Source organism: Oncorhynchus keta, chromosome 9 (assembly GCF_023373465.1).
Source record: "Oncorhynchus keta strain PuntledgeMale-10-30-2019 chromosome 9, Oket_V2, whole genome shotgun sequence".
Classification (NCBI taxonomy): Eukaryota; Metazoa; Chordata; class Actinopteri; order Salmoniformes; family Salmonidae; genus Oncorhynchus; species Oncorhynchus keta.
The window spans coordinates 44,556,915-44,575,450 of NC_068429.1; the positions used below are offsets into that span (position 1 = coordinate 44,556,915).

At 45.3% G+C, this 18,536-nt stretch overlaps 1 protein-coding gene and 1 long non-coding RNA gene across 2 annotated transcripts in view; one reads left to right on the forward strand and one right to left on the reverse strand.

The window, feature by feature from the left end:
* Positions 1-18,536, forward strand: part of sardh (sarcosine dehydrogenase) — a 118,205-nt gene that overhangs the window by 23,192 nt on the left and 76,477 nt on the right. The window contains exons 8-9 of the mRNA XM_052525986.1: positions 7,353-7,457; positions 10,965-11,094. Of these exons, the coding sequence (XP_052381946.1) occupies positions 7,353-7,457; positions 10,965-11,094 (235 nt within the window). The remainder of the gene's footprint in view (positions 1-7,352; positions 7,458-10,964; positions 11,095-18,536) is intronic.
* Positions 2,080-18,536, reverse strand: part of LOC127931868 (uncharacterized) — a 31,565-nt gene continuing 15,108 nt past the window's right edge. The window contains exons 2-3 of the long non-coding RNA XR_008143366.1: positions 3,293-3,506; positions 2,080-2,994 (exon numbers count right to left, since the gene is read on the reverse strand). This is a non-coding gene — a long non-coding RNA (uncharacterized LOC127931868). The remainder of the gene's footprint in view (positions 2,995-3,292; positions 3,507-18,536) is intronic.

An 18,536-nucleotide genomic window follows, 5' to 3' on the forward strand; every position in this document is an offset into this window, starting at 1 on the left:
GGTATATGTCTGTTACAGCTGGATGAGTCAACAGACGTGGTGGGCCTGGCACAGCTCTGGTATATGTCTGTTACAGCTGGATGAGTCAACAGACGTGGCGGGCCTGGCACAGCTCCTGGTATATGTCCGTTACATTTATGTGGGGGGGGGGGGGTCAATTAAGGAAGACATCCTCTTCTGCAAAACACTGGAAACCAGGACAACAGGAGAGGATATTTTTAAGTACTGGACAGCTTTGTGACATCAGATGGACTTTGGTGGTGAAGATTGTGATGTGGTCTGTACTGATGGCGCAAAAGCCATGACAGGAGACAGTGGAGTGGCTCTTGCTGCCAAGGGAATGCCTGACAGCTTGAAAGATGTTTTGGACACTACTGTGAAAAATTGTTAACTTTGTTAAAGCAAGGCCCCTGAACTCCTGTGTATTTTCTGCATTAAGCAATTATATTATTTTACTACATACAGAAATGCGCTGGTTATCAAGGGGCGAAGTATTGACACTTTTAAATTGAGACGAGCTTAAAGTTTTCTTTACTGACCATAATTTTCACTTGTCTGACCGCTTGCACGATGATGAGTTTCTCACTCGACTGGCCTATCTGGGTGATGTTTTTCTCGCCTGAATGATCTGCATCTAGGATTACAGGGACTCTCCGCAACTATATTCAATGTGCGGCACAACATTGAGGCTATGATTAAGAAGTTGGAGCTCTTCTCTGTCTGCATTACCAAGGACAACACGCAGGTCTTTCCATCGTATCTTTTTGTATGCAAATGAACTGAAGCTTACGGACAATATCAAATGTGATATAGCGAAGAACCTGTGCGAGTTGGGTGTGCAATTACGCAGGTACTTTCTCGAAACGGATGACACAAACAACTGGATTTGTTATCCTTTTCATGCCCCGCCTCGAGTTAACTTACCGATATCTGAACAAGAGAGCCTCATCGAAATTTAAACTAGCGTTTCTGTGAAAATATAATTCAATCAGAAGCATGAAAACTAAATAAAAGCACAGACTCTGTGTGAAATTATTTAAGACTGAGACTCTCTCCAATACAACCCAACATTGCAGAGTTATGTGCATCCTTTCAAGCACACCCTTCTCAATAATGTGTGGTGAGTTACTCACAATTTTCAATGAACAAATAAGGTTTTATATGTAAGAGGGTTAAATAAATAGCAAAATGATTTATTATATTATTATTTGTGCCCTGGTCCTATAAGAGCTCTTTGTCACTTCCCACGAGCCGGGTTGTGACAAACTCACACTCATTCTTATGTTTAATAAATGTATAGTGTGGCAGGCTTACAATGATGGCAAAAAACAACATTTGAAAGTGCGCTGACCATGGTGCTGGAGGGGGTACGCAGCTGGAGGTTGAATGTTTTGAAGGGGTACGGGACTATAAAAAGAGGGGTACAGCTGGAGGTTGTCCCTGTTCTCTCCTCTCTGCACAGACCATACAAACGCTCCACACCGCGTGGCCGCGGCCACCTAATCTGGTGGTCCCAGCGCGCACGACCCACGTGGAGTTCCAGGTCTCCGGTAGCCTCTGGAACTGCCGATCTGCGGCCAACAAGGCAGAGTTCATCTCAGCCTATGCCTCCCTCCAGTCCCTCGACTTCTTGGCACTGACGGAAACATGGATCACCACAGACAACACTGCTACTCCTACTGCTCTCTCTTCGTCCGCCCACGTGTTCTCGCACACCCCGAGAGCTTCTGGTCAGCGGGGTGGTGGCACCGGGATCCTCATCTCTCCCAAGTGGTCATTCTCTCTTTCTCCCCTTACCCATCTGTCTATCGCCTCCTTTGAATTCCATGCTGTCACAGTTACCAGCCCTTTCAAGCTTAACATCCTTATCATTTATCGCCCTCCAGGTTCCTCGGAGAGTTCATCAATGAGCTTGATACCTTGATAAGCTCCTTTCCTGAGGACGGCTCACCTCTCAGTGCTGGGCGACTTTAACCTCCCCACGTCTACCTCTGACTCATTCCTCTCTGCCTCCTTCTTTCCACTCTTCTCCTCTTTTGACCTCACCCTCTCACCTTCCCCCCTACTCACAAGGCAGGCAATACGCTCGACCTCATCTTTACTAGATGCTGTTCTTCCACTAACCTCATTGCAACTCCCCTCCAAGTCTCCGACCACTACCTTGTATCCTTTTCCCTCTCGCTTTCATCTAACACCTCCCACACTGCCCCTACTCGGATGGTATCGCGCCGTCCCAACCTTCGCTCTCTCTCCCCCGCTACTCTCTCCTCTTCCATCCTATCATCTCTTCCCTCTGCTCAAACCTTCTCCAACCTATCTCCTGATTCTGCCTCCTCAACCCTCCTCTCCTCCCTTTCTGCATCCTTTGACTCTCTATGCCCCCTATCCTCCAGGCCGGCTCGGTCCGCCCCTCCCGCCCCGTGGCTCAACGACTCATTGCGAGCTCACAGAACAGGGCTCCGGGCAGCCGAGCGGAAATGGAGGAACACTCTCCTCCCTGCGGACCTGGCATCCTTTCACTCCCTCCTCTCTACATTTTCCTCCTCTGTCTCTGCTGCTAAAGCCATTTTCTACCACTCTAAATTCCAAGCATCTGCCTCTAACCCTAGGAAGCTCTTTGCCACCTTCTCCTCCCTCCTGAATCCCCCCCCCCCTCCTCCCTCTCTGCAGATGACTTCGTCAACCATTTTGAAAAGAAGGTCGACGACATCCGATCCTCATTTGCTAAGTCAAACGGCACCGCTGGTTCTGCTCACACTGCCCTACCCTGTGCTCTGACCGCTTTCTCCCCTCTCTCTCCAGATGAAATCTCGCGTCTTGTGACGGCCGGCCGCCCAACAACCTGCCCGCTTGACCCTATCCCCTCCTCTCTTCTCCAGACCATTTCCGGAGACCTTCTCCCTTACCTCACCTCGCTCATCAACTCATCCCTGACCACTGGCTACGTCCCTTCCGTCTTCAAGAGAGCGAGAGTTGCACCCCTTCTGAAAAAACCTACACTCCATCCCTCCGATGTCAACAACTACAGACCAGTATCCCTTCTTTCTTTTCTCTCCAAAACTCTTGAACGTGCCGTCCTTGGCCAGCTCTACCGCTATCTCTCTCAGAATGACCTTCTTGATCCAAATCAGTCAGGTTTCAAGACTAGTCATTCAACTGAGACTGCTCTTCTCTGCATCACGGAGGCGCTCCGCACTGCTAAAGCTAACTCTCTCTCCTCTGCTCTCATTCTTCTAGACCTATCGGCTGCCTTCGATACTGTGAACCATCAGATCCTCCTCTCTGAAAAAACCTACACTCGATCCCTCCGATGTCAACAACTACAGACCAGTATCCCTTCTTTCTTTTCTCTCCAAAACTCTTGAACGTGCCGTCCTTGGCCAGCTCTACCGCTATCTCTCTCAGAATGACCTTCTTGATCCAAATCAGTCAGGTTTCAAGACTAGTCATTCAACTGAGACTGCTCTTCTCTGCATCACGGAGGCGCTCCGCACTGCTAAAGCTAACTCTCTCTCCTCTGCTCTCATCCTTCTAGACCTATCGGCTGCCTTCGATACTGTGAACCATCAGATCCTCCTCTCCACCCTCTCCGAGTTGGGCATCTCCGGCGCGGCCCACGCTTGGTTGCGTCCAAGCGTGACAGGTCGCTCCTACCAGGTGGCGTGGCGAGAATCTGTCTCCTCACCACGCGCTCTCACCACTGGTGTCCCCCAGGGCTCTGTTCTAGGCCCTCTCCTATTCTCGCTATACACCAAGTCACTTGGCTCTGTCATAACCTCACATGGTCTCTCCTATCATTGCTATGCAGACGACACACAATTAATCTTCTCCTTTCCCCCTTCTGATGACCAGGTGGCGAATCGCATCTCTGCATGTCTGGCAGACATATCAGTGTGGATGACGGATCACCACCTCAAGCTGAACCTCGGCAAGACGGAGCTGCTCTTCCTCCCGGGGAAGGACTGCCCGTTCCATGATCTCGCCATCACGGTTGACAACTCCATTGTGTCCTCCTCCCAGAGCGCTAAGAACCTTGGTGTGATCCTGGACAACACCCTGTCGTTCTCAACTAACATCAAGGCGGTGGCCCGTTCCTGTAGGTTCATGCTCTACAACATCCGCAGAGTACGACCCTGCCTCACACAGGAAGCGGCGCAGGTCCTAATCCAGGCACTTGTCATCTCCCGTCTCGATTACTGCAAATCACTGTTGGCTGGGCTCCTGCCTGTGCCATTAAACCCCTACAACTCATCCGGGACGCCGCAGCCCGTCTGGTGTTCAACCTTCCCAAGTTCTCTCACGTCACCCCGCTCCTCCGCTCTCTCCACTGGCTTCCAGTTGAAGCTCGCATCCGCTACAAGACCATGGTGCTTGCCTACGGAGCTGTGAGGGAAACGGCACCTCAGTACCTCCAGGCTCTGGTCAGGCCCTACACCCAAACAAGGGCACTGCGTTCATCCACCTCTGGCCTGCTCGCCTCCCTACCACTGAGGAAGTACAGTTCCCGCTCAACCCAGTCAAAACTGTTCGCTGCTCTGGCCCCCCAATGGTGGAACAAACTCCCTCACGACGCCAGGACAGCGGAGTCAATCACCACCTTCCGGAGACACCTGAAACCCCACCTCTTTAAGGAATACCTAGGATAGGATAAGTAATCCTTCTCACCCCCCCCCCTTTAAGATTTAGATGCACTATTGTAAAGTGACTGTTCTACTGGATGTCATAAGGTGAATGCACCAATTTGTAAGTCGCTCTGGATAAGAGCGTCTGCTAAATGACTTAAATGTAAATGTTTTGAAGGGGTACGGGACTATAAAAAGATTAGGAACCACTGGTGTAGAGAACGGAGTCAAAGATGGTTTATTATGAAGATTCCTAAACTGCTTCTCCAATAGAAATCCCCGATCACGCTTGTAGGTGATGTCAAGGCCACGTTAGATAGCCAACCTCATGAGCAGAAACATGCTCAGTCATCCTCAACTGAGCATGTAAACTCAGCAAAAAAAAAAGAAACATCCCCTCACTGTCAACTGGGTTTATTTTCAGCAAACATGTATAAATATTTGTATGAACATAAGGTTCAACAACTCAGGCATAAACTGAACAAGTTCCAAGAGACATGTGACTAATAGAAATTCAGTAATGTGTCCCTGAACAAAGGGGGGGTTAAAATCAAAAGTAACAGTCAGTATCTGGTGTGGCCACCAGCTGCATTAAGTACTGCAGTGCATCTCCTCCTTGTGGACTGCACCAGATTTTCCCGTTCTTGATGTGAGATGTTACCCCACTCTTCCACCAAGGCACCTGCACGTTCCCAGACATTTCTGGAGGGAATGGCCCTAGCCCTCACCCTCCGATCCAACGGGTCCTAGATGTGCTCAATGGGATTGATATCCCCTTCCGCTGGCCATGGCAGAATACTAACATTCCTGTCTTGCAGGAAATCATGCACAGAACGAGCAGAATGGCGGGTGGCATTGTCAGGATGAGCCTGCAGGAAGGGGATGAGGGAAGAGGATGTCTTCCCTGTAACGGTGTGCTGTGACACACCGCCCCACACCATGACGGACCCTCCACCTCCAAATCGATCCCGCTCCAGAGTACAGGCCTCGGTGTAACGCTCATTCCTTCGACAATAAACGAGAATCCGACCATCCCCCCTGATGAGACAACCGCGACTCGTCGGTGAAGAGCACTTTTTGCCAGTCCTGTCTGGTTCAGTGATGATGGGTTTGTGCCCGTAGGCAACGTTGTTGCCTGTTATGTCTGGTGAGGACCTGCCTTACAACAGGCCTACAAGCCCTCAGTCCAGCCTCTCTCAGCCTATTGCGGACAGTCTGAGCACTGATGGAGGGATTGTGCATTCCTGGTGTAACTCGGGCAGTTGTTGTTGCCATCCTGTACCTGTACCGCAGGTGTGATGTACCGATACTGTGCTGGTGTAGTTACACGTGGTCAGCCACTGCGAGGACAATCAGCTGTCCGTCCTGTCTCCCTGTAGCACGTCTCACAGCATGGACATTGCAATTTATTGCCCTGGCCACATCTGCAGTCCTCATGCCTCCTTGCAGCATGCCTAAGACACGTTCACGCAGATGAGCAGGGACCCTGGGCATCTTTCTTTTGGTGTTTTTTGAGTCTGTAGAAAGGCCTCTTTAGTGTCCTAAGTTTTCATAACTGTGACATTAATTGCCTACCGTCTGTAAGCTGTTAGTGTCTTAACGACTGTTCCACAGGTGCATGTTCATTAATTGTTTATGGTTCATTGAACAAGCATGGGAAACAGTGTTTAATCCCTTTACAATGAAGATATGTGAAGTTATTTAGATTTTTTACGAATTCTCTTTGAAAGACAGGGTTTCTTTTTTTGCTGAGTTCATGTGCTGTCGAATCAAAGGCACTCCTATATAAAGTCGTTTTTTGAAATTGAAATCTGGATGGTGGAAATGATTCCTCGTGAAGCTGGTTGAGAGAATGCCAAGAGTGTGCAAAGCTCTTCAAGGCGAAGGGTGGCTACTTTGAAGAATATAAAATATAAAATGATATTTTGATCTGTATAACACTTTTGGGGTTACTACATGATTCCATATGTGTTATTTCATAGTTTATGTCTTCACTATTATTCTACAATGTAAAATAAAGTAAAACCCTTGACTGAGTAGGTGTCCAAACTTTTGCCTGGTACTCTATTTGACATTTTTATCATAATTGAGTAATAATTAATTGGAGTTGGCCGATTTGATTAAATTCTGGCCTTACCAACGCCTCCTTTAAGACTCCATATTGTTTCATCTGTAGGTGATACAAAAATTGGTGTCATATGAAGCTTTACTGCTTTATTCTATAATATGAGGCGTTTTGATTTCAATAATATAAACATGAATATTGAAAATATATATTTTTTACATTTGGGTAAAAACAAAATCTGTATTGTTGAACATTATATATACTCTACTGACAGAATGGGATCTCTGCTAGTTTTGTTTTATAGACAATTTAACCAATCACAGCCCTCCTTTTACTTGTATCATTGCACATACACAAATCACCAGCAAAGTGGGACCATTTTTTTAATCAATTTTCACATTCACTCTGTTGGTAATGCTTGTTTTCATGTTATTTGATCAATATTTTTTTTTTTTTGGCATCTTTGCCTATAACTTTGCACCTTTTTGATGTAAATGTTTTGAGGACTGGGTTCTCTTTCTGCAAGTATGCTATGCAAGTAGGCTATGTCTGCTGTGTTTTATAGTCCTGTTTGTTGTTCTAAGATGATCATTGTGCCTGTGATCTGTTAGGAGTATACTGTTTTGAAGATCTAAAGAATGTCTCTCTTCCTGCCACCCTTCTAGAACATGCCCAATGTGAGGGACCATGATGCATCAGTCTACCTTCGTCTCCAAGGTGACGCCCTCTCCGTGGGTGGTTACGAACAGAACCCGGTCTTCTGGGACAAGGTATCGTGTGTGTGTGTGTTTTCACTGTGTTGACATACTGTGAGCGGGATGTCATTGGTGTTTGTGACACAGGAGGTTGGTGGCACCTTCATTGGGGGGGGGGGGACGGGGATGGGTTTGTAAGGATGACTGGAGCAGAATGGGTGGAATGCTATCAAACACATGGTTTCCATGGTTTCCAGGTGTTTGATGCCATTCCATTTCCCATTTATTATGCGCCGTCCTCCCTTCAGCAGCCTCCTGTAGTTTGTGTGTATTGGGTTGTGTACTATATGGGTGCTTGTGTGAGTGATTGTGTGTACAGTATTTGACCTCTATCTGTGAGAATCTTTATGTTTGTGTGGTTGTCCACGTGTGTTTGCTTATATTGCACGCGCACGCGTCGTGTGGTGCAGTGAAGCTTGCAGAGAGGCATGCTGCTTGTCTATGTCTGACTTTCACAGGCCAGTTAATTGCCATGCTCTGTTCCTCTGGCGTGTCAGTGGATCGTTGTATCCACTCCCTACTCACACAGCCTGAGGAGAAGCTCCAGCAGGATGTGCACAGATAAGCACACACCCATTACTTCACCAGCCGCTGAGTGTCTGTGGCTCCCTTTCCCCTTTACCGCACTCTTATTCGCTCTCTCGCTCGCTCACTTTTAGCTAGGGGGTATGCAGCCTTATGAGGTTACAGCAGGACACAGATTGAGATCTGAGTGTTTTGTGTTGGTCTAGCTGGAGCGTGTCGTGTTCTGTCGGTGCACACTGGCTCTGACCGGCTCAATGTCAATATGCCCTCCTCACTCCTCTCTGTGGCGCGTGCTCAGTTGGTGTGGTTCCTGTTCAGTCTGCAGGTACCGTACTAAATGTGCTTTTAGTCACACACACCAGCCAGAATCGCCTCTGAGCCCCAACTCTGAAGCCAGAGACCACGTCGCACAAGTCCGTTTAACATTCACATCCAGCCAAACAATTCGACAGTGCTAAATTACCTAACGCCTCAACCCGGATAAAGGAATGTTTTTGTCCTTTCCGCTCTGTCAGCACGAGCTTTCAAGAGTTTGAAACGAAGTGAGAAAAGGAAAATGCATTTAGTACAGAGAGGGAGAAGCTGGGTCTGTGGATCAATATTTTAGAGAAGTTCAGGAGAAGTTGAAAGTTGAATCTGGTGTTGGGAGCTCCCTAGGGGCCAGGCCTCGACTGATAATGAGGGGCTGTTGTGATGGAAAATCACTGTGTGTGCGTACGTGCATTCTTGCGGGAAAAGGTCACAGTTACTTGGCTGGCCCTGCAGCCTTCCAACTTTAAATCTTGATCCCCGTCTTCTCTTTACAGCATTAGTTCATCCACTGTGGCATATGCACACTATTTCATGTGTTCAGCATTTCCCTGCTGAGTGCTCTGCATCATCTCTCTCGCTCTCTCTCTGTCTGTTTATGTGACATTTGAAAGATGGGTTGAACGGTGTGTGTGTGTGTGTGTGTGTGTGTGCTTCCATAACTGTTCACCGATGTGTACTAAATGTTTGCGAAAGCCGTGTCTTGTTGAAGATGGCACAAGTGCAGCGCAGCATTGTTGTGTCCTTGGTTGAGTTAACACTGGTGGGGGTTGTTGTGTCCTTGGTTGGGTTGATGTGTCCTTGTTAACAACCTCCTCCCTGCTGCCCACTGCTCTGATGCTAGCAAACACTTTCACCACCGATAAATCTATGATAATAAGCATTTTTCTACAGCTGGCCATGCTTTCCACCTGGCTACCCCTACCCCGGCCAACAGCTCTGCACCCCCTGCCGCAATTTGCCCAAACCCCCCTCCCTGCTTCTCCTTCACTCAAATCCAGACAGCTGATGTTCTGAAAGAGCTGCAAAATCTGTATCTCTACAAATCAGCTGGGCAAGATAATCTGGACCCTCTCTTTCTAAAATGATCTGCCGAAATTGTTGCAACCCCTATTACTGTTCAACACACTTTTATATCGTCTGAGATCCCCAAAGATTGGGAAGCTGCCGCGGTCATCTCCCTCTTCAAAGGGGGAGACACTCTAGACCCAAACTGTTATAGACCTATATCCATCCTGCCCTGCCTTTCTACAATATTCGAAAGCCAAGTTAACAAACAGATCACCGACCATTTTGAATCCCACCATACCTTCTCGACTATGCAATCTGGTTTCCGAGCTGGTCATGGGTGCACTTCAGCCACGCTCAAGGTCCTAAACGATATCATAACCGTCATCGATAAAAGACATTACTGTGCAGCCGTCTTCATCGACTTGGCCAAGGCTTTCAACTCTATCAATCACCGCATTCTTATCGGCAGACTCAATAGCCTTGGTTTCTCAAATGACTGCCTCGCCTGGTTCACCAACTACTTCTCACATAGGCCTGTTGTCCGGACCTCTGGCAGTCTTTATGGGGTTGTCACAGGGTTAAATTCTCGGGCCGACTCTCTTCTCCGTATATATCAATGATGTCGCTTTTGCTGCTGGTGATTCTCTGATCCACCTCTACGCAGGCGACACCATTCTGGATACATCGGGCCCTTCTTTGGACACTGTGTTAGCAAACCTCCAAACGAGCTTCAATGCCATACAACACTCATTCTGTGGCCTCCAACTGCATTTAAATGCAAGTAAAACTAAATGCATGCTCTTCAAACGATTGCTGCCCGCACCTGCCCGCCCGCCCATTATCACTACTCCTGGACGGTTCTGACTTAGAATATGTGGACTACAAATACCTAGGTGTCTGGTTAGACTGTAAACTCTCCTTCCAAAGTCACATTGAGCATCTCCAATCCAAAATAAATCTAGAAATCGCATCCGCCACTTCATCAGGAGCATGCCCAGGCGTTGTAGGGAGGTCATACAGGCACGTGGAGGCCACACACACTACTACTGAGCCTCATTTTGACTTGTTTTAAGGACATTACATCAGTTGGATCAGCCTGTAGTGTGGTTTTCCACTTTAATGTTGAGTGTGACTCCAAATCCAGACCTCCATGGGTTGATACATTTGATTTCCATTGATAAGGTTTGTGTGATTTTATTGTCAGCACATTCAACTATGTAAAGAAAAAAGTATTTAATAAAGAATATTTCATTCATTCAGATCAAGGATGTTATTTTAGTGTTCCCTTTATTTTTTTGAGCAGTGTGTATATATATATATCCCACTTAAGATCCTTCTCTCCAATCCTTACATCTTATGCTTCCGCAGGAAGAGGGTCGTAAACCTTTATTGCTCCCTTCAGGGGAGCTGACCTCACCTCCTGACCTCAATCCCTCTTCCTTCTAGTCCACAGATGTCCATCTGCCTCCCCTTTAGCAATCCTCTGAGCTCCTTCCGGCCACCCAGCACATTTCCACGGCCACTCTTGTCTTTCTACAGATCTCACTCCTTAATATCCTATGCGTCTGATCTGTCATGTCTTTTCATATCTCAATGTTCAAAATGTCAAATCCAACACAGGTGTCTGATATGTTTGGTCGAGTGAACACTGTTTTGGTTGTTGTCCTTGTGTTGCAGGTGTCTGATAAGTTTGCTTTCAGCCTGTTTGACCTGGACTGGGATGTGTTTATGCAGCACATAGAGGGAGCTGTCAACAGAGTCCCTGCTCTGGAGCAGACTGGCATCAAATCCACTGTCTGTGGACCAGGTATGGACATGCGATACACACACCCACTACGGTTCCCACTCCCGTAATAACTCCCTCAGTCAGACGTTTCCAGTGCCTTCAGAAAGTATTCACAACCCTCGACATTTACCACATTGTTGTCGTGTTACAGCCTGCATTTTAAAATGGGTTAAATTGAGATTTTGGCACTGACTACTCAAACAACCACACAGTGTCAAAGTGGAATGATGTTTTTAGGAATTTTCCCACATGAATAACACATGAAATGCTGAAATGTCTTGAGTCAATAAGTATTCAACCCCTTTTGTAATGGCAAGCCTACGTAAGTTCAGGAGTCGAATTCTGCTTAACAAGTCACATAATCAGTTTCGTAGACTCACTCTGTGTGCAATAATGGTGTTTAATAAGATGGTTTTGGAATGACTATTTCATCTGTGCCCCAGACATATTGTACAGTTATCTGTAAGGTCCCTGAGTCGAGCAGTGAATTTAAAACACAGATTCAACCACAAAGACGAGGGAGTTTTCCAATGCCTCACATCTATTGGTATATGATTATGATGATGATGATGATGATGAAGCAGACATTGAATATCCCTTTGAGCATGGTGTTGTGTCTTTGGCATCATTAAAGTGAAGACCGTTATTTTATCAAATCAATTCTCTGTAATTATTATTATGTGATTAAACTAATCATGTAATTGTAATTAACTAGGAAGTCGGGGCACCAAGGGAAATCTTCAGATTACGAATTTATAATTGTCCTGATACAACTCTTCAGATATTTGACTATCTAATCAATTAGTCTTCTAATTAATGAATTATTCTTCACCTCATGTTAGTCTCATTCCAAACGTCGTAAATTGTTGGTTATCTGCACGAATCCAGCCTTCACTATGAATCATCCATACATCAATTGTCTTAATCATTTATTTATTAACTAACTAACAAGGACATGATAGGGGAGTTTCCCTAGTGGGCTAAGCCGATATGATGGCTTGGTGGACAAAGGGAAGTGGGTGTGGACTGAGAATGGCGGGAAAGACAAAATGAGTCACCACACAGTTGATAATTATATTCATTGAAATGCTAATCCTTTGCACTCACTCATTCGGGATTAATTGCAATAAATATATACAGTGCCTTGCGAAAGTATTCGGCCCCCTTGAACTTTGCGACCTTTTGCCACATTTCAGGCTTCAAACATAAAGATATAAAACTGTATTTTTTTGTGAAGAATCAACAACAAGTGGGACACAATCATGAAGTGGAACGACATTTATTGGATATTTCAAACTTTTTTAACAAATCAAAAACTGAAAAATTGGGCGTGCAAAATTATTCAAAGTTAATACTTTGTAGCGCCACCTTCTGCTGCGATTACAGCTGTAAGTCGCTTGGGGTATGTCTCTATCAGTTTTGCACATCGAGAGACTGAAATGTTTTCCCATTCCTCCTTGCAAAACAGCTCGAGCTCAGTGAGGTTGGATGGAGAGCATTTGTGAACAGCAGTTTTCAGTTCTTTCCACAGATTCTCGATTGGATTCAGGTCTGGACTTTGACTTGGCCATTCTAACACCTGGATATGTTCATTTTTGAACCATTCCATTGTAGATTTTGCTTTCTGTTTTGGATCATTGTCTTGTTGGAAGACAAATATCCGTCCCAGTCTCAGGTCTTTTGCAGACTCCATCAGGTTTTCTTCCAGAATGGTCCTGTATTTGGCTCCATCCATCTTCCCATCAATTTGAACCATCTTCCCTGTCCCTGCTGAAGAAAAGCAGGCCCAAACCATGAGGTGTGTTCAGGGTGATGAGCTGTGTTGCTTTTACGCCAAACATAACATTTTGCATTGTTGCCAAAAAGTTCAATTTTGGTTTCATCTGACCAGAGCACCTTCTTCCACATGTTTGGTGTGTCTCCCAGGTGGCTTGTGGCAAACTTTAAACAACACTTTTTATGGATATCTTTAAGAAATGGCTTTCTTCTTGCCACTCTTCCATAAAGGCCAGATTTGTGCAATATACGACTGATTGTTGTCCTATGGACAGAGTCTCCCACCTCAGCTGTAGATCTCTGCAGTTCATCCAGAGTGATCATGGGCCTCTTGGCTGCATCTCTGATCAGTCTTCTCCTTGTATGAGCTGAAAGTTTAGAGGGACGGCCAGGTCTTGGTAGATTTGCAGTGGTCTGATACTCCTTCCATTTCAATATTATCGCTTGCACAGTGCTCCTTGGGATGTTTAAAGCTTGGGAAATCTTTTGTATCCAAATCCGGCTTTAGACTTCTTCACAACAGTATCTCGGACCTGCCTGGTGTGTTCCTTGTTCTTCATGATGCTCTGCGCTTTTAACGGACCTCTGAGACTATCACAGTGCAGGTGCATTTATACGGAGACTTGATTACACACAGGTGGATTGTATTTATCATCATTAGTCATTTAGGTTAACATTGGATCATTCAGAGATCCTCACTGAACTTCTGGAGAGTTTGCTGCACTGAAAGTAAAGGGGCTGAATAATTTTGCACGCCCAATTTTTCAGTTTTTGATTTGTTAAAGTTTGAAATATCCAATAAATATCGTTCCACTTCATGATTGTGTCCCACTTGTTGTTGATTCTTCACAAAAAATACAGTTTTATATCTTTATGTTTGAAGCCTGAAATGTGGCAAAAGGTCGCAAAGTTCAAGGGGGCCGAATACTTTTGCAAGGCACTGTATATATTTTCGCCCAGTGTGTCATCGTGATCTCTGTTGGGATCGTTCGTCCTGTTGGAGAGTCAGTTCATCATCGTCTCTCTCTCTCTCTGCTTCCCTGAAGTCTTTCGTCTTTAGAATGGATGCTTCAGAGTACCATTGAGAAATGTTCTTATAGTGTAGATGTTGTCTGTCTTCGCATCCCAGGTTGACATAGCTGCAGCCTAATAGTTAGTATCTAAGATTTGCTCTTATTCTGTCGGGATCGATAATCTCAGAGTTGATACTGAGGTTTTTGTGGTCTGAACTCAACCTGCTCCCCCTCTGTGTCCATCGAGGTACACGTGGTCTGAAGAGGATTTCTTCAGGTGGGTTTTTTATTCATAACAGTAGAAAAGGGTTGTTCCATGATGCCAGATCATTTACGAGTTCGCCATCCTTTGTTCTCTCTGTCTCTTTCTGCATAGACATGGGGACAGAGTCTCCTCCATGAATTTATGACCTCAGATAACAGAACCTGGGTGTAGGAGGGGGATCATGACAATGATTAAGTTAAACCAACCAAAGTATAATTATTATCAATGCACCCAGTCACTACAAAGATACAGGTGTCCTTCCTAACTCAGTTGCCGGAGAGGAAGGAAACCGCTCAGGGATTTCACTGTAAAACAGACACTGGGAGACAAATTCACCTTTCAGCAGGACAATAACCTAAAACACAAAGGCAAATACAGTTCATTCTAAAAGTGTTCAGACCCCTTCACTTTTCCACATTTTGTTATATTACAGCCTTTTTCTTGTGGATTTAAATAAACCCCATAATGACAAAGTGAAAACAGGTTTTTAGAAATGTTTTCATATAGAAAACAAACAAACAAGTACCTTATTTACATACGTATTCAGACCCTTTGCCATGAGACTCAAAATTGAGCTCGGATGCATGCTGTTTACTTTGATCATCCTTGAAATGTTTCTACAACATGATTGGAGTCCACCTGTGGTAAATTAAATTGATTGTACATGATTTGGAAAGGCACACACCTGTCTATATAAGGTCCCACAGTTGACAGTGCATGTCAGAGCAAAAACCAAGCCATGAGTTTGAAGGAATTGTCCGTAGAGCTCCGAGACAGGATTGTGTCGAGGCACAGATCTGGGGAAGGGTACCAAAAAGTGTCTCCGGCATTGAAGGTCCTCAAGAACACAGTGGCCTCCATTCTTAAATGGAAGAGGTTTGGAACCACCTGGAGCTGGCTGCTTGGCCAAACTGCAATCGGGGGAGAAGGGCTTTGGTCAGGGAGGTTACCAAAAACCCGATGGTCACTCTGACAGAGCTCCAGAGGTCCTCTGTGGAGATGGGAGAAACTTCCAGAAGGACAAGAAACTCTGCAGCACTCCACAAATCGGGCCTTTACGGTAAAGTGGCCAGACAGAAGCCACTTTACCAGTAAAAGGCACATGACAGCCCCCATGGTGTTTGCCAAAAGGCACCTAAAATGACTCTCAGACCATGAGAAACAAGATTCTCCGGTCTGATGAAACGAAGATTGAATTCTTTGGCCTGAATGCCAAGTGTCATATCTCGAGGAAACCAGGTACCACTCATCACCTGGCCAATATCATCCCTACGGTGAAGCATGGTGGTGGCAGCATCATGCTGTTGGGATTTTTTTCAGCGGCAGGTACTGGGAGACTAGTCAGGATCAAGGGAATGGTGAATGGAGCAAAGCACAGAGAGCTCTTTGTGCTCAGGTCATCATACTGGGGCAAAGGTTCACCTTCTAACAGGACAACGACCCTAAGCACACAGCCAAGACAATGCAGGAGTGGCTTTGGGACAAGTCTCTGAATGTCCTTGAGTGGCCCCACCAGAGCCCGGACTTGAACTTGATTGAACATCTCTGGAGAGACCTGAAAATATCTGTGCTTGAGAGGATCTGCAGAGAAGAATGGGAGAAACTCCCCAAATACAGGTGTGCTAATCTTGTAGCGTCATACCCCAAAAGATTTGAGGCTGTAATTGCTGCCAAAGGTGCTTCAACAAAGTACTGAGTAAAGGGTCTGAATACTTATGTACATGTGATATTTCAGTTGTTAAATTTTAATACATTTGCAAAAAATTATTATGGGGTGTTGTCTAGATTGATGAAGTGTGGGGAAACAATTTAATCAATTTTAGAAGAAGGCGGTACCATAACAAAATGTGGAAAAAGTGAAGGGGTTTAAATACTTTCCGAATGCGCTGTATACACTGGAGTTACTTACCAAGATGACATTGAATGTTACCAAGTGGCCTAGATCAAGTTTTGACTAAAAATTGGCTGAAGTCTATGGCAAGACTTGAAAGTAACTATCTAGCAAGAACAACTAAGTTGACAGAGCTCGATAGACTAAACAAATAAACGTTTTACAGTCCAGATGTGCAAAGCTCTTAGACTTACCCAGACAGACTCACAGCTGTAATCACTGCAAAGGTGATTTATAATATGTATTTTCTCAGGGGTGTGAATAATTATGTAAACAAGATTTTTGCATTTCATTTTCAATAAATTTGAACAAAAACTACAATTGAATGCATTTAATTCCGGCTGTAACACAACAAAATGTGCATATCTGAAGGAACTGTATTACATTTCAGACACTCCTAAAACACACTTCTTTGCTGTACAACATTCTTTCACACACAATTACCAACACTGACAGACATCAATACTCATTTAATATATAGTCCTTCACAGATGGCGAGATATGGAAAATATCTTTATCATTTAATCCCCCCTACAGTTTTGAATGATTTGTCTGTGTCCATTCTGTGCTGTGGCAGCCAACCCCAATAGTCTCCCTTTGTCATATTTCTATTCCTCATCTCTACGGCTTCTCAATTGGATCAGTGTTGACCTTTTACCGTAGTCTGGTGACTTGGGGCAGACGGTACCTGAACTGATCGAGGTTGGTTTCTCTGAGACCGGAGGATATCACTGGTCCAGGCCCTGTGAGAGGCTTGAGTCTATGTGACTCCAGGGAATACGGTCTGATATAAGAGCTGACAGGTGTGAAACGTTGTGACTTTCTCTCTTGGGAAGAGAGGTGACAGACTGGTAAGAGACTGACTGTCTGGTGGTCTCACTCTTGTGGTAGACGGGGTGTCCGGGCATGCGCACTCACACTTAAGCTCCCGTGTTGTCTGGATGGTCTGTCTGCTTGTCTCTCTTTCGCTCCATCCGTCTGTATTTCTGTCAGTGGTCGAATTTTAATCGATGGCGACCAGTGTTTAATTAGCGTCTGTTAGAATCATGCTGGTTCGTTAACGGTCATCTGTCTGGTCCCAACTCACTGGAAATGGACATGATGAGAGGATGCCAGCAGATACCCATAGACTTTGCCATTGTGCTAATGCTAGTTCGCTCTTGTGCTGGACACAGACATTAAAAATGGTATCCACGAGTTCATCTGACTCTGGGGAAGTAGATACTTAAAGGGCCTCCATTGTCAAAATCCCGAAGTATCCCTTTAAAAGTTAACGTTTAAACATACACTCCCTCTGTGTTCATGTCCTTGTGGACCTCTGCCTTTTAGACTAACTGATGAGCTTGTGTGCGTGCGCCCTTTAACGCGCTTGTGTGTAGTACGCGTGCGTTTTCCACGAGCCTCCTAATGCATGTCCAAAACACAAAATGTATGTTGTGTTTTTAAGACGCCGTGGCTGCTAACTCCCCAGTGAGAGGGTCGTGTATCTCGCCATCACAAACCAAACACAAGCCTGTTATCTCAACTGTGTTTTGGTTTGTTAGTGGCGAATGAATGCCTTTTATAGGCACTTACATGTCTCCCTAGAGAGGCCAGTGTAGATGTGACATCTATCTCCAGACTTGATTTTACAACAGGCATACGTGTTAATTTTTTTCTTAAGGGTCCAAGTGAAATCTGACCTTGTGGGAAGCCCAAAAGGGACTAGTAGCGCAATGAGTGGGAAAGTCACTGATTTTTGGTAAAGGTACTTTTTTTAGTTTGAGGAGCTGTGCATAAGCTGCGACGCTATTCTGCCTTGTTCTGTTCCGGGAGACTCCCTACTTATTGGAGAGGAGAGCTCTGTGTGCTCTCCCGATCTCCCGTCTCTCTTTCCTTACCCTCTTAACGTTCTCTCTCTTTCCCCCACGCTCACTTTTGATTTGATCCCTCACTCGCGTGATAAGATGGGAGGTCGTAGTAGAGTAGCGTTCGGCTCTACTAGCGGAGAGTGGAGAAGACATGTTTGTGGAGGTGGTAATACTTCTTTGTAATTAGATGGACAAATGCCCTGTCCTCCGCATTGTGATCGGATTAGACTCTGGAGACTGTAGCTATTCACGCTGTTGTGACCAGAGCCAGTCAAACGTTTGGACACCCACTGTACTCATTCCAGGGTTTTTCTTTATTTTGACTTTTTTTTCTACAAGGGAATAATAGTGAAGAGATAAAAACTATTAAATAACACATAGGGAATCATGTAGTAACCAAAATAAAAATGTTAATGTTAAATCCAAATATATTTGAAATTCTTCAAATTAGCTACCCTTTGCTTTGACAGCCTTGCACACTCTTGGCATTCTCTCAACCAGCTTCATGGGGTTGTCACCTGGAATGCATTTCAATTAACAGGTGTGCCTTGTTAAAAGTTAATTTGTGAAATTTCTTTCCTCCTTAATGCGTTTGAGCCAATCAGTTGTGTTGTGACAAGGTAGGCGTGGCATACAGACGCTTGCCCTATGTGGTAAAAGACCAAATC